Source organism: Panthera pardus, unplaced genomic scaffold (genome assembly GCF_024362965.1).
Source record: "Panthera pardus isolate Hobbes unplaced genomic scaffold, ASM2436296v1 HiC_scaffold_12, whole genome shotgun sequence".
Taxonomy (NCBI): domain Eukaryota; kingdom Metazoa; phylum Chordata; class Mammalia; order Carnivora; family Felidae; genus Panthera; species Panthera pardus.
In genome coordinates, this window is record NW_026526677.1 from 42,305,097 (window position 1) to 42,321,123 (window position 16,027).

General features: G+C 43.7%; 1 protein-coding gene across 13 annotated transcripts in view; it reads left to right on the top strand.

The window, feature by feature from the left end:
* Positions 1–16,027, top strand: part of PLEKHA7 (pleckstrin homology domain containing A7) — a 220,662-nt gene that overhangs the window by 125,233 nt on the left and 79,402 nt on the right. For all 13 annotated transcript variants that reach the window (XR_008421189.1, XM_053899928.1, XM_053899927.1 and 10 more), the window contains one exon: positions 4,214–4,297. Coding sequence is in view for 11 of the 13 variants with exons in the window: in XM_053899928.1 (XP_053755903.1) it covers positions 4,214–4,297 (84 nt within the window). In the remaining 2 variants the exon portion in view is untranslated. The remainder of the gene's footprint in view (positions 1–4,213; positions 4,298–16,027) is intronic.

Sequence of the window (16,027 nt, forward strand, 5' to 3'; positions counted from 1 at the left end):
GTGTCTGGCACACAGATGGCCAATGAACATTTTTTAATGGTTATAGAAAAAAAATTTACATCCATATGATGAAACTATTTTACAGGTTTAACCTATCTGGAAGTAGAGCATTCCTATGAAACTGTGTGTGTGTGTGTGTGTGTGTGTGTGTGTGTGTGTGTGTGTGTGTGTGTTTGTCAAATTGGTTTCCATACAGCACCCAGTGCTCATCCCAACAGGTGCCCTCCTCAATGCCCATCACCCACTTTCCCCTCTCCCCCACTCCTCCATCAACCCTCAGCTTGTTCTCAGTATTTTAGAGTCCCTTATGGTTTGCCTCCTTCCCTCTCTGTAACTTTTTCCCCCCCTTCCCCTCCCCCCCGCCCAGTCTTCTGTTTCTCAGGATGAGTGAGATGAGTTTCACATATGAGTGAAAACATATGGTATCTGTCTTTCTCTGTATGGCTTATTTCACTTAGCATAACACTCTCCAGTTCCATCCACGTTGCTACAGAGGGCCATATTTCATTCTTTCTCATCGCCACGTAATACTCCATTGTGTATATAAACCACAATTTCTTTTTTTTTTCAATATATGAAGTTTATTGTCAAATAAACATACAACACCCAGTGCTCATCCCAAAAGGTGCCGTCCTCAATACCCATCACCCATCCTTCCCTCCCTCCCACCCCCCATCAACCCTCAGTTTGTTCTCAGTTTTTAAGAGTCTCTTATGCTTTGGCTCTCTCCCACTCTAACCTCTTTTTTTTTTTTTTCTCCTTCCCCTCCCCCATGGGTTTCTGTTAAGTTTCTCAGGATCCACATAAGAGTGAAAACATATAGTATCTGTCTTTCTCTGTATGGCTTATTTCACTTAGCATCACACTCTCCAGTTCCATCCATGTTGCTACAAAGGGCCATATTTCATTCTTTCTCATTGCCACGTAGTACTGCATTGTATATAGAAACCACACTTTTTTTTAAATTTTTTTTTAATGTTTATTTATTTTTGAGACAGAGAGAGACAGAGCATGAATGGGGGAGGGGCAGAGAGAGAGGGAGACACAGGATCGGAAGCAGGCTCCAGGCTCTGAGCCATCAGCCCAGAGCCCGACATGGGGCTCGAACTCACGAACCGTGAGATCGTGACCTGAGCTGAAGTCGGACGCTCAACCTACTGAGCCACCCAGGCACCCCAAACCACAATTTCTTTATCCATTCATCAGTTGATGGACATTTAGGCTCTTTCCATAATTTGGCTATTGTTGAGAGTGCTGCTATAAACATTGGGGTACAAGTGCCCCTATGCATCAGTACTCCTGTATCTCTTGGGTAAATTCCTAGCAGTGCTATTGCTTGGTCATAGGGTAGGTCTATTTTTGATTTTTTTGAGGAACCTCCACACTGTTTTCCAGAGCGGCTGTACCAGTTTGCATTCCCATCAACAGTGCAAGAGGGTTCCCTTTTCTCCACATCCTCTCCAGCATCTATAGTCTCCTGATTTGTTCATTTTGGCCACGCTGACTGGCGTGAGATGATATCTGAGTGTGGTTTTGATTTGTATTTCCCTGATGAGGAGCGACGTTGAGCATCTTTTCATGTGCCTGTTGGCCATCTGGATGTCTTCTTTAGAGAAGTGTCTATTCATGTCTTCTGCCCATTTCTTCACTGGATTATTTGTTTTTCGGGTGTGGCGTTCGGTGAGCTCTTTATAGATTTTGGATACTAGCCCTTTGTCCGATATGTCATTTGCAAATATCTTTTCCCATTCCATTGGTTGCCTTTTAGTTTTGTTGATTATTTCCTTTGCTGTGCAGAAGCTTTTTATCTTCATGAGGTCCCAATAGTTCATTTTTGCTTTTAATTCCCTTGCCTTTGGGGATGTGTCAAGTAAGAAATTGCTACGGCTGAGGTCAGAGAGGTCTTTTCCTGCTTTCTCCTCTAGGGTTTTGATGGTTTCCTGTCTCACATTCAGGTCCTTTATCCATTTTGAGCTAATTTTTGTGAATGGTGTAAGAAAGTGGTCTAGTTTCATCCTTCTGCATGTTGCTGTCAGTTCTCCCAGCACCATTTGTTAAAGAGACTGTCTTTTTCCATTGGATATTCTTTTCTGCTTTGTCAAAGATTAGTTGGCCATACTTTTGTGGGTCTAGTTCTGGGGTTTCTATTCTATTCCATTGGTCTATGTGTCTGTTTTTGTGCCAATACCATACTGTCTTGATGATTACAGCTTTGTAAGGCTAAAGTCTGGGATTGTGATGCCTCCCGCTTTGCTTTTCTTCTTCAATATTACTTTGGCTATTGGAGGTCTTTTGTGGTTCCATGCAAATTTTAGGATTGCTTATTCTAGCTTCAAGAAGAATGCTGGTGCAATTTTGATTGGGATTGCATTGAATGTGTAGATTGGGTTGTATTGACATTTTAATAATATTTATTCTCCCAATCCATGAGCATGGAATGTTTTTCCATTTCTTTGTATCTTCTTCAATTTCCTCCTATGAAACTTTTTGTAAGACATAATGGGTGTAAAGTAAAGCAGCAACTACTATAAATTATATGGAAAAAAATTTGAGCATTCCCAGATCCCCAAAATAACCTCTTAGGCTTTTCTTTCTTTCTTTCTTTTAATGTTTATTTATTCATTTTTGAGAAAAAGAGAGAGAAGGAGGGAGGGAGAAAAAACACAAGTGGGGGAGGGACAGAGAGAAAGAGACAGAATGTGAAGCAGGCTGCAGGCTCTGAGCTGTTAGCACAGAGCCCATCTCTGGGGCTTGAACTCACTCACCACAAAATCGTATCTGAGCCAAAGTCAGATGCTTAACTGACTGAGCCACCCAGTTTCCCTTTTTAGGCTCTTCTGATACCTTAGGACACACCTTGTTAATAGATGCACAAAATAAATCAAGATAAAACACAGATGCTTACAGACACAGTTCAGAGCTGTGGCAGTTTCATGCTGAGATGCTGAGTGTAGTTCCCAGATAGGGAGCTTGGTGGTGCCACTTGCTGCTCGGGTGTTTGCTGCCTTTGTGAGGGCTCCCTGCAAAACAAACACTGAATGCTACTTTTGCTTTTCAGCCTTTTTTTTTTTTTTTTTTTTTTTGGAAAAGCAAAAATTCTTCTCATATTTCTTTCTGTTAGCGAAAACAGGTACAGTGTAGGTCTTTCCTAAGTGAAGTGGTATAACGTGAACTTTCAAAAAGCAGGGGACACCTGGACTCAGCTATTTCAAATGAAGACGTCTTAAGGACATAGGAAATTTCTATGTTAATAGGATGTGAGCAAAGCAGGATACAGATTTCTAAATACAGCAAACTCACAATTTATTTTGTAATAGAAAAAAACTAGGGAAGGAGAAGATAGCCGGGTTTATCTCTAGGTTGGTGAGATCATGGATGGCATTTTTTCTTTTTATATTTCTAAAATTTCTAAAAGAACAGTGATGTTTTGATTAGGGAAACTTTTAAAAGTAAATCATATTCTTTGAAAAAGCAGGACGTTGGGTTAGTTTATTCATTGAGCAAACAGCAGACTCTAGAGCCAGCTCCTCCTCCCTTACAAAGAACCAGGCAGCCTTTGTGAATACACAAAACACCTACACACTTTGGTTGTGACTGTCAGCCTGGTGTGGAAGCTGATCCCTCCTAACTTCAAAAGGGTGATAGAAACTCTGCAGTGTTGAAAATTGTGCAGGCCATGTTGCAGAGACATGCCCATGCATTTATATCCTATCATTGAGGTGAAGGCATTTTATATTAGGGAGAAGAATTTTAAGAAGATAGTTTTTCTGGGTGGGTGGTTAATTCTTGGAATTCTTTCCCTGGTTGATGGTTTCGGGAAGCTGTTGAAAGTACTGTCTGCTTTCCTTCATTCTTGTTTTAGCTCGTGCCATCTAAAAGTAACTTTTTGCTCAACAGTTCGGTTTGTTGGAGTACGTACTTCGGGGAATGTCTCTCGAAAATGCAGTGTTCTCTTGGAACCAAGACTTTCCTAGAGTTAAAATCCCTGCGTCTTAGGTGGGCTTTGACACCTGAGCTGGAAAAGTTCGTGTTTTTTTAATGCAGTGGAATTCTGAAAGATCAAATGCGTCTCAAAAGAAAGGCTCACTCTCTCAATCTGGGAGGAATCTGTAATGATCCAGGGGTCCTCAGACATTACTGACTTGTTGTTGTGTATGTAATCCTTTCCATTCACATGACTTCTCATTCATTATCTCTCTTTCTTTCTCTCTAGCCATAACCAACAGACCACAGCATTCAGGCACCCTGTGAGTGGGCAGTTTTCTCCAGAAAATAGCGAATTTATTCTTCAAGAAGAGTAAGTACTTCTGTATATTCTACTTTTCCAAGCAGAGTTTTGAGAGTTTAAAGGCATTTGCTCAAAACAAAGCTTGTTGGACTATTTTCTCGCCCAGATAGAGGGGCTTGGAGTGGGTTGGTTGATACGAGGTGGAATGCAAGAATTTTGTTTTTTAATCTCTGGATGTCTCTAAGTGGGAAGATGTGTAAGTGGGGAGATGATACGGGCTTGTGCCATGATTGGTACTGTCAGAGCCTGTTACAAACTCTTTTCCCCCTGAATAAACCCTCCCCCATCAAGTATCCTCTAACATACTACTGTGCTCTGAGAGGACCCACTCATCTAGAGTGAAGTTGCCTTAAATACAGCCTCACACCAAGCTGAACCAGCCTCCCATAGACACCTCAAATAAGAGTCCAAAGCCAGGGCTTAGAAGGGAGGAGGGCTGTGGCATCCATTGTCCCTGAACATCTGGAGTTCTTTCTGCTTGCTTTTTCCAACGTGGGGACTTTCTTGCTCCTCAGTCCTATTTCAGCAGGGCCCCAGGGTGTTCTGAGGTAGGTTCTACCACCCAGGGCTTGTCTACTTAAAAACACATGTACAGCCCAAGCAAGATGTGTTCTTCTCCCAAAAATGAAGGAAGAGCAATGTATGCAAGTGGCTTTGTTCCCTTCTGCTCATTTGAGACCATTCTGTTTGAAGAAAATGATACTGTTTGAGAAATTCATAGAGATGTTCGCTTCCCCCCTTTATATTATTTTTCTGTTCAATCTCTAGACCAACTATGATCTTAAATTATCAGTATTTTTACAGCATTTCCCTCCCTCAGTACTTACACCTTTAAACTTTGGGTTATGGAAAATTTCAAGCCTATGCAAAAGGAGAGAGAGTATTATCTCCCATCTTCAATTTTCAAAACATGGCTGATTTTATTTATTTCATCTATAGCCTCCCCCTCACTACCTGGATTATTTTGAAGCAAATTTCAAACACATCATTTAATTCCTTCAGTATTTTCAGCTTAGAGTCATTATCTTACAGAAGTTTTAAAACTAGAAATCTGTAATTATGATACGACATTCCTTACATGTGTACTCTGTGCTGAGGGTTTTACATATTTAACACAATAGTCCTGAGAAGTAGACCATCATCATTGTTTTAAAGATGAAGATGCCAAGACTCAAAGAAGTTAAGTCACTTGCTCAAAGTTGCATGACTGGAAGTAGAAAGAGCTAGGATGTCACCCCCATTTGATCTCTTTAGTCAGGGCTAACCCTTGGTACTAGTCAGAGGCTACTTACTAAATTATTATTATCATTATTTTAAGCAGACTTCATGCCCAGTGGGGAGCCCAATGTGGGCCTTGAACTCATGACCCAGAGATCAAGACCTGAGCTGAAATCAAGAGTTGGATGCTGAACCGACTGAGCACTCCAGGCGCCCCTACTTGCTAAATTATTTTGATGCTGGTGGCCCATGGGTCCTGATGGCCAGTCTGGAGTTGGCGTCTGACTTTGAAAGCATTAATACTATTAGTGGATGGAAGATAAAGATGGTCTTGTCTCCGGCATCGAGATAGAACTGCTATGTAAAGACAGAACCAGAATGTGGATTCTCCACATTCCAATTCAGAATGAGTTTGTTTATAGAATCCTGAAGGTCAGAAGCTCTTGGGAGGTCAGCTCAGCCCCCTTCCTTAGGCATCCTAGAGACACAGGTGCTTGTCATTTTTAAAGGTCTGGATGGAGAGTCCATTAGAACACCTAACTTGCGAAGTTACCAACTTTAATAAAGCTTCTGGAGGAATGCAGACTTCCCATCACTAAACACCCTTGCCCCCCTCCCCCCCCACTTCCTTTTCTTCACTGTTACAATTTTGTCCACTTTTGAGATGGTAGTCTCTTTTCTCCTCCCAAAATATCTCTGTAGCTAATCTCAATTCCATCCACTTTTCAAGGAAAAGATACTCATTTTTTTCAAGGGTCACTTTCCCCCTCTATAGATAGCATTTTCTGGATGTCCTAAGGACTGCTTGCTTGTCTTAAATGGTGGGTGCAATGTCGGGGCGGCCAGACGTTCCTGGAAGCAGGCACAATGGGCTTTAGGCATTGAGAAGAAGCCAGGATTCCTATGAACCGATGTGGTGATTCCTACACTTATTAAATACTTACTAAGTGCCTATATTGTGTCAGAGGCTGTGACAGACTGCAGTTACAGCGGCAAGCAAGACAAATGTGGTCCTGTTTGTGAAGAGCTTATGGTTGAGTAGGGAAGATAATTAAACAAGAGCTTACAAATGTGATAAATGTTCATGGTAGAAAAAACATAGGGTTCAATGGGAGTTGATAAAAGAGGGTTCTAACCTGGTTTAGAGATTGTGGGAGGCCTCTTCATCCTGGGAAGGGATGTTGTTTAAATTGTCTCAGTTGTCCAGTCAAGGTGCCCCCACCTGAGCAAAGACCTGGGTGGGAGGGGGTAGAGTGTGGAGGATCTATACTAGTTGAGTTAGAAAGAAAAATGAAGCACACCAGATGGATTCTGGAGATACTTGGGAGGTAAAATTGACCGGACTTGGTGATTGATTGACTGTGTTGGGGATGAAAGAAAGGGAAGACTTTCCTGAGGTGTCTGGTCCTAAATTGGAGGAAGGGGGGATTTAGATAAGTGTAGATAAGTGTGCACGTGCGTGCCATCAGTCACAGCTGAGGGAAGGGTGATGAGCTTTGGTGGGGTCGGAGGGCAAGAGGGACTGACTTTTAGCAGGGGTTTATGAAGGGGAGTGTGGAGATAAGGTGGGAGAGGGAGTTGCAGCCAAGTATCTAAATTGCCTCCTCCTGAGATACACCCAGATTTACCCTCTGGTGGAGCTCTCAAGGGTGAGTGAGGCACAATTTCACCTCACAGAAACCCAGTTTTAAAGATGCCAACAAATAAGATTCCTGATTTGTTCCCTTAGGGGAGCTTAATTTTGTTGTGTAGTGTGTTATGTGGTGAAGAAAAAAGACTGAGATGACCATTTGTGTGTCCTTTACACATCAGCTCTCAGATTAATGTGGATGGAAAAAGGAAAACTGGCTCTTTTCTTTTTCTTCTTGAAAGAGTGTCTGTTAAGGCGTCATTGACTCCTTTCACCAGAGCCTCCACTCTGGGTTCTTTTTTCTTTTTTTTTTTTTTTTTAAATGTTTATTTATTTTGAGAGAGAGAGAGAGTGAGCATGTGAGCAGAGGAGGGGCAGAAAGAGAGGGAGAGAGAGAATCCTAAGCAGGCTCCACGCTGCCAGTGTGGAACCCAATGCAGGGCTTGATCCCATGACACGGGGATCATGACGTGAGCCAATATCAAGAGTCAGATGCTTAACTAAGCCACTTAGGTACCCCCCCCCCCCAACTCTGGCTTCTTGAATTGAATTGAATCCTTCCAGAGCAGTGGTTTTCAGGGTGGTCTCTCCACCAGCATCACCTGGGAACTTGTTAGAGATGCAAATTCTTGAGCGCCACTCCACACCTACTAAATCAGAGTCTCTGGAGGTAGCACTCCATAACCTGTATTTTAGCAGGCCTTCAGGTGCTTCTGATTCAGGTAAAAGTTTAAGAACCACTGAACAACTTGCTAATCCCTCCTAAATTACTCCCAGATTCTTCCTTTCATCCTTAAATCTCCTCCAGATACCTGTCATTCTCTGGGCCGTGGTGACAATATTAGATGGATTTTAGTCAAATAATTGTGGGCTCCTTCTTGTATGGGAAGAAAAACAAACAGGTCCCCATGGTAGCTTCCTTTAGAGCATTACTGTGTGAACAGGTAACACCTCTCCTCCAGTGTTGGCAGGTGGGGTTTACCAAAGCTGCTTGGTGTAACAGGTGCATGCCCATCAAAAGATGATTTCCCGCCGTACATATTGGAAGCAGGGAGAAGAGAAATAATGTGAAAGCTATGATCAGTGGATCCAGAGGGCATGAGCTCTGAGCATTCTAGTTTCTGTGTCAGTAATACAGGATAGGCTAGGGTCTGCTGTGGTAACAACAACAAACAATCTCAGTGATGTGAAACAATTAAGGTTTATTTCTCGCTTGTGCTCCATGTCTGTCACAGGTCCCCTGAGGGATTCTGCTTTGTCATCTTTACCAAGGGAAGCTCCATCTCTGTGCTTCCATGATTGGCAAAGGCAAGAAGAGGGGAACTTGGTGAATTGTGCACTGCTCTTTCACATTTCATTGGCTAAAGCAAGTCAAATGGCCACTTTAAGGGGCCAAGAAAGTATATTTCTATCATGTACCTGGGAAGAGTATCAGAAATATTTCTTGGCCATCATAATGACTACACTTAATGATCCACAGTTCAGATTTATTAAGGGAGTCAAGACCTTTTGAGTCTGTCACTGACAAGCTTAAAATTTTGCTGCATGATTAGAGGGTTTGATTTCTCATTTCACCTTTTCTGTTCTTTGTCAGAACCCCCAAGGCAGGTGGGTATCAGCCAACAGGTCCTACAGGCTTGTTCCCCAGGGGACACTTCTATACACCAAAGCCACCAAGCACATGGAAATCTCACTTGGAAGAGCTAATATGAGCTCAGGCTGCATTAATAAAAGTACAATATGTAGAGAAAGGAAGACAATACTTTTGGTATACTATGGTGATTGTGGACTACTTCACTCATTCATTCCAAGTTTATGGAGCATCAAAGACATGCCAAGCCCCAAACATTTTGATCTGGGTACTAAATTTTAAGAGGGATGTTGAACAATTGAGATTGCCCTGGGGAAGGGGACCATTATGGTGAGGGGTCTGGAAACCCTGTCCTGTGACCTCTCATATTTAGTCTGCATGAGAGAAGATGAAGGAGGATGTACTGTAAGTCTTCAAGAAGGGCTGGCACGCAGAAGTGAGGTCCATTTGTTGCACGGCTGCCGAGGCAGGCATCAGGTCAATGAGAAGAATTATAGGCGGGCAAATTTTAGCTCAGTTCATAATTTTCTAAGAAAGAGATTTTTCAACATCCCTTGTTTCAGGATCTAGAGTTTCATCTTTAACTTTAAATGGGATAAGCTACCTCCTAGAATAAGACTTGACTTTTTCCATTAATAATAATATTGTTATTATTTTTACAACGAACACTTAGAGCCCTTATTATTTACTGCCAGGTACATTTCTAAGTACATTTCCCCAACAGCCCTTATTATTTATTGCTAGGTACATTTCTTTCTTTTTTTTTTTTTTTTAATATATGAAATTTATTGTCAAATTGGTTTCCATACAACACCTAGTGCTCATCCCAAAAGATGCCCTCTTCAATACCCATCACCCACCCTCCCCTCCCTCTCACCCCCCATCAACCCTCAGTTTGTTCTCAGTTTTTTTTGGGGGGGGTATTGACCTATATATATATTTTTTTATTATTTTTTTCTTTGTTCATGAGTTTCATTCATTTATTTATTTATTTTGTTAATATATGAAATTTATTGTCAAATTGGTTTCCATACAACACCTAGTGCTCATCCCAAAAGATGCCCTCTTCAATACCCATCACCCACCCTCCCCTCCCTCTCACCCCCCATCAACCCTCAGTTTGTTCTCAGTTTTTTTTTGGGGGGGGGTATTGACCTATATATATATATTTTTTTATTATTTTTTTCTTTGTTCATGAGTTTCATTTATTTATTTATTTATTTTGTTAATATATGAAATTTATTGTCAAATTGGTTTCCATACAACACCCAGTGCTCATCCCAAAAGATGCCCTCTTCAATGCCCGTCACCTACCCTTCCCTCCCCCCCCCCCCCCCATCAACTCTCAGTTTGTTCTCAGTTTTTACGAGTCTCTTATGCTTTGGCTCTCTCCCACTCTAATCTCTCTTTTTTTTTTTTTTCCTACCCCTCCCCCATGGGTTTCTGTTAAGTTTCTCAGGATCCACATAAGAGTGAAAACATATGGTATCTGTCTTTCTCTGTATGGCTTATTTCACTTAGCATCACACTCTCCATTTCCATCCATGTTGCTACAAAGGGCCAGATTTCATTCTTTCTCATTGCCACGTAGTACTCCATTGTGTATATAAACCACAATTTCTTTATCCATTCATCAGTTGATGGACATTTAGGCTCTTTCCATAATTTGGCTATTGTTGAGAGTGCTGCTATAAACATTGGGGTACAGGTACCCCTATGCATCAGTACTCCTGTATCCCTTGGGTAAATTCCTAGCAGTGCTACTGCTGGGTCACAAGGTAGGTCTATTTTTGATTTTTTGAGGAACCTTCACACTGTTTTCCAGAGTGGCTGCATTGCCAGGTACATTTCTAAGTACATTTCCACAACAGTCTTATGAGGAAGATACCATTATAGTCATGGATACTGAGGCACAGAGAGGTTAAGAGTCTTGCCAAAAGTCACACAGCTAGTAAGTGGCAGTTAGGATTTGAATCCAAATAGTTTGGCCCCAGATACTGTGCCTCCAACGACTCCAATACTGCCTCTCATTTGAGTGGTTTTCAAGAGATAGTCCTCTTCCTTGGTTGTACTTAAGTGTTGGTATGCCAAATAGACTAGAGATTTTAATTGTATCTGCAGTAATGACATTTGATCTTATAACTTCATGCTTGCTTGAAAGATGCCAGGCCTCCTTAGTAGTCTTTTCTCCAGAAAATGTTCTCAAGCCTTTCTACAGGGCCTCATTTCCAGTGATTGGAGCATTTGAGCTCCTCCTCTTCAGTCTCTTTTCCTGATTCTCTGTGGTTTTCTTGAATTGGAGCTTGTGGTTGGCCTTTGTGGCTTCACGGGACACAGGCGGGAGCCCTCCTAAAGAGATAGCCTTGGCACAAGGAACTTCCAGGCTGCGGTTCTGGTGGTTGGTGCTATGCACAGGAGCGTTTTCTCCTCAGAGCCGGGCTGTCCAGGAAGCCGCTGACAGCCGCCTCCGCAGCTCTTGGGGAAGAGGAGAGAAGCATTCCGGAGCCGTGACGCTGGCAGCTGACTGACAGCAGGCTGTGTACACTGATCCCCAGGCTCTGTCAAGCGTTTGATGTTGAGGTGGGGCCTAGTTGAGAGAGAGTATGTGCTCTGGAAGTTCAGAAGCCTGCTGCCACGCTCAGAAGCCAGCTGTAAGGCACCCAAAATCTCCCAGATTCCTTAACCCCAAGGGGACCCGTGCCTGGCCCGCTTCTCCTGGCATCCTAGTGAGGTTAGCTTGTTCCTTCCGTTGGAGTCTGAGCAGCCCCCTGTTTTCTCATTGGATTGTTTGGAAAAGAAACCGTAAGTTGGAATTGCCTGGAATGTCATGAGTGGTGTTCGGGATACCACTCCAAAAGATATCTTGCTGAAGGTAAGAATTACCTTCAGCGGTTCATTTTGCAGTTGCAGGGCAAGACTCTTCAAGGCATGTGCAGACTGTGGGACTGGGGGTGGGCTATCTCCTGCTGCTAGGAGACGAGAGGCTGACTCCTGTTCCTCCTGCGGTTTCAAGTTGGTAAGAATTTGCAGTGAGAGATAAAGAGCACAGGATAAGGGTGGGGGCACACTACAACTCTGAGCTTGGAGGAGTCTGTCCTGTTGTTCATCTGCTGAGCCCTGGACTGTGTGGCTGATATAACCAGCACCTTGTCTCTCCAGAGTGGCAGTCTTGGGCTAGCTTTGCCTGTTGCATTTGGTTGCCATGGCAGCAGAAAAAAATGATGAAAAATGGAAACACCTGGCAAGCAGATGCAGAAACTTGACTGTTCAGTTTTCCTTCCTGGTCTAGGAGTCGGCATTTGTGACAGTCACAGGTAGGGGAAGAGGTGGTGATGGCGTTCTTCATTCATTCAGACACCTGGTTTTTGACTTGGCTTTTGGTGTCGATGTTCCCAAGGGCATTAGCACCGGGGATGCAGTCATTACCAGGCAGCAATCACATCTCAGGCTCTGTCTGTACGGGATAAAAATGCTGCAGTGGTGGCTTGGCTGTGTGTGGAGGGTAAGCTGCTGCTTGCAAACAGTCATTTTGTTTCTTCCCGCGAGTACCCTTCCTGTCCTCCTCTTTTATTTCCCGAGTCTGGAAAGTGCCCAGATCTCCATTAGAAAAGGCTGTTTTCTAGTGAGGGTCGTGGCTGCCTGGTAAACCAAGAGAAGCTGATATAGGCTAGAGGAGGGCTTGCCAGTGTCTTGGGTTAGAATTGTAGTATCTCTGAAATAGCAAAGCAAAAGTGGAAGGAACAGTAGAGGTCAAGGTCTGGTTCTTCCCCAGCACAGATAGAAGCATGGAGCCTGGACAGTAGACAGCCCAAGAAACTGGTCCAAGGTCACACGGCTGAGCAGGACTCAGGCTGATTTCAGAACAGTGTTTGGGTTTGGGGATGGGGAGGGGAGCCCATGAGGCTCACTAGGTTATTTTCATGCCAGGTGAGGGGTGCTCTTTGGGCTGGTTTCCAGCTCCTGAGGTGGGGTGGGATGAGGGTGTGTTCCAGAGGGGAGTTGTGGGGAGGGGAAAGAACACAGAAAGCCATAGTTGAGTAACAAGGCCACAGTTGCTGAATGAAAACCCGTGTCAGACAGCCTCCCCCAGGGTGTTGGGAGTATACAGTGAGCGTTGGCGGTCTGTGTGTGTCTCTTTCTCTGAGAAGAGGGGGTGTGGAGGTGTCTGCCTGCTTGGGACAAGAACTTTCTTTTATTACTGCTTTTCATTGTGCATTGCTTTCCCCAAACCCCTTAGGTGGTGGGTGTGAGCACTTTAAAAAATTTGCTGGTTGTTAGTGAGTATGCCTCTTCTCATACACCCTGCTCTCATAGCACTAATTTTAGCTGAGCTCTCTGTGTGGAATACTTGAGGACAGAACATGAATTTGGGGACCTATTTTCCCCCCAAAGAATTGATGGGATACAAGTGACATCTAATAACATCTTCTCAATAAAGGATTCCCAATTCCCAATAGCTTTCTAACCTCCTGGGGAAAGAATAGGAGCCCAGTTCCCCACAAGTTTATTGTACTTTAAAGGAGCCCCACGTGGATAAGGTGCTCATAGAGGTGTTTATAGGAAATGATTGTTTAGAAGTTAATTGTTTGGCACTTTGAATTTTCTGGAGAGAAGTGCCTTGGAAATAAAAATAGAATGTAGCTGAGATTTAAATTCTGGCGTGTCCACTGGTAAAGCCATGACGGTGCTTTTCATTTAGTGCTGCGTTCATAGTTTTTAAGATGTTCTTTCACTCCACACAACCACCTTGTGAGATGAGAGTAGTTTTCACCCTATTTTGTAAAAATGGAAACTGAGGCCCAGAGAAATGATGTGACTTGTGGAGGAGTGACTAAGCTGCGGAGCTTTGTTGAGACCCAATTATTCCGGGCTCCTGGGCTTTCCACCACTCCAGGATCCTCTTGGTTTGGGGATTGGTCCTTGGGGCTGAGAAGAGCAAAAGCCTGCTTCTGTCAGACCCTGGGACTTGCCATGGGATGGTGTCTCTTGTGAAGACCAGGTTTTGGAGTCCAGCTTCTGTCTTGGGCAAGCTATTAATCTGTCTTAGCCTCAGTTTACCTCACCTGCAAAATGGAGATGGTAAAACTGGCTTTTCAGGGTTAAGTGCAATAATGTATTCTAACTGCCTAGCACACAATAGGTGGTGGGCAAGTACAGCTCCATCCCTCTGCTTGCTTGACTTTGTGTACTCACACTAAGGGTTGGTGATTCTTGGCTTGGTGACATACTTATTATGACAGCAATAGGGTAGAAAAGGGTCTTGCTGTGATCCCACTTCAGCTTGCTCCTATTCATAATGTTAACCAAGAGGCAGCCAAGGATCCCACTAACCAAACTCACCTAAATTCAGACCCAACAGAAAAAAAAATTCTGAATTTATAACCTACCTCTTACTACATCTGTCAGTGTTCTCTATGCATTTACTCCTGGATGTGCAGGTAGCAGAAGCAGTTCCTTTTATAGGGGGGAAATTGAGGGACCTAGAAAGTGATTTCCTGTCCAGGCTCACTTGACACATCCTTGAGGAAGTTTGGAGTAGAATGAAGTCACTTTCCTACTGGCTTTCTCCAGACTGATTTTTGTCTAGTCCTAACTTCTTTTTTTGTTCATTTCAGCTGAGAGGCAGTTAAGACTCTAGCTCACTGTTTTGAACTTCAGCCCACACCCCTCCAGCAAAATAATCAGCATTCATGTAGCCCAAGCCAAAGAAAGAGATGTCTTTGTTCAGATCGTTCCACTGTACTTTGGGAATCCAGATAGTACAGAAACCTGGCAAACAGGCTTTTAAGTTAATAGATTTTATTTAATGACACCAAGAGTCTGTCTTCCCATAGCGTGTGCAGGTTTTTCGGTCTCCTCTCTTGGGATCTGTGTGACTCATGTGCCTGAGGGCATGCTGTTAACTGAACCACCTTTCACAGCGGCTCAGCTCAGGGGCACAGGCTCTTCTCTGGGGGAGGGGACGGTTCTTGAGTGAAACCTGTCAGGAGATACCTCAGTCTGAGGAATTGAGGACAAGTCACTGTCTGCCCCACCAAGCTTTTAAGTGGGGAACACACCTATAAGATGATTCTTTTAGTCTCTCTCTTCAGGAGGCTATACACATAACACTATTTATATTCCCACTTCTCAAAACAGTGTGGTAGACAACATCCAGAACTTTCCATCAGAGCCAGCTTTTCAGCCAAGTCAGAAAATTGTTTTTGAGACTTTTTTAAAAAGTTTATTTATTTTTAGAGGGGGTAGGGAGCAGGGGCAGAGAGAGAAGGAGAGAGAGAATCCCAAACAGGCTCTGTGCTGCCAGTGCAGAGCCTGATGCAGGGCTCAAACTCATGAACTGTGAGGTCATTACCTAAGTTGAAACCAAGTGTCAGACTAAGCCACCCAGGCACCCCAAGACTTTTTTATATCCTTGTTTTTGGGTACCAAATGGTGTCACACCCAAGCATGACCACCACCTGTTTTTTTTTTCTTTTTTTCTTTTTTTCTTTTTTTTTTTTTAACTAGTTGTAATTCCAGATAACATCTAGTTATTTCCAAAAGTCATATTCACCCTTGGAGGAGACCTGGGAGATCATTACCGACACTGAGGAGATTCAGAGGAACATCCTCTGAAGGCAGATCTTGCCACTTGACTGAGTGAGTAGCTGTGTGCACCTTGCTCTTTCAGAGAGCAAGGTCAGGGACTGCCAGCTAGAGATGGAGACTGTTGCTCCAGCTGGGAGCTGTCCCTGCCCATGGAGAGCCCTGATGAAGACACTGTTTATAGAGACAACATGGTTCCCTCTCTGGGGCAGATTTAGTTTGGGCTATTTCTCCTAATAAGCCAGCTTTCTCTGAGTGTGGCTGAGTAGAGGTCTCTATAGAATGAAGAATGGAATTGTCTTCATGCTTTTCCTCCTCCTCCTCTTGTACTCTGCCCCCCCGCCACCCCCCCCCCCACTGTGGTCCACTGTCCCTCACTAATGTTCAGTGTTGGGACCACAGCCAGTCCTTCTCCAGCTGAAATCTGTTCATAATTGGCTTCCTAGGTGGTGATTGTAACCCTTTCCTCATCCACCCAAGTCTGTAGGACAGCACTGTTGTCTGGAGGAGCTTCCTGGCCAGCCAGCATCCCCGGATGGGATTGGGGACATGAGACTAGAAAGCAGGAGGTGATTAGAGTCAGAGCTCAAGATTGTACAGAAGTTGTGCAAATGGCTGTCCATCCTGGATTTTCTGGACCAGTCACACATCCAGATAGTCTTTCCTTTGTCTCACAGAGGAGGAGCATATGCCTCTTGATCTCGGGGTTGTGAGT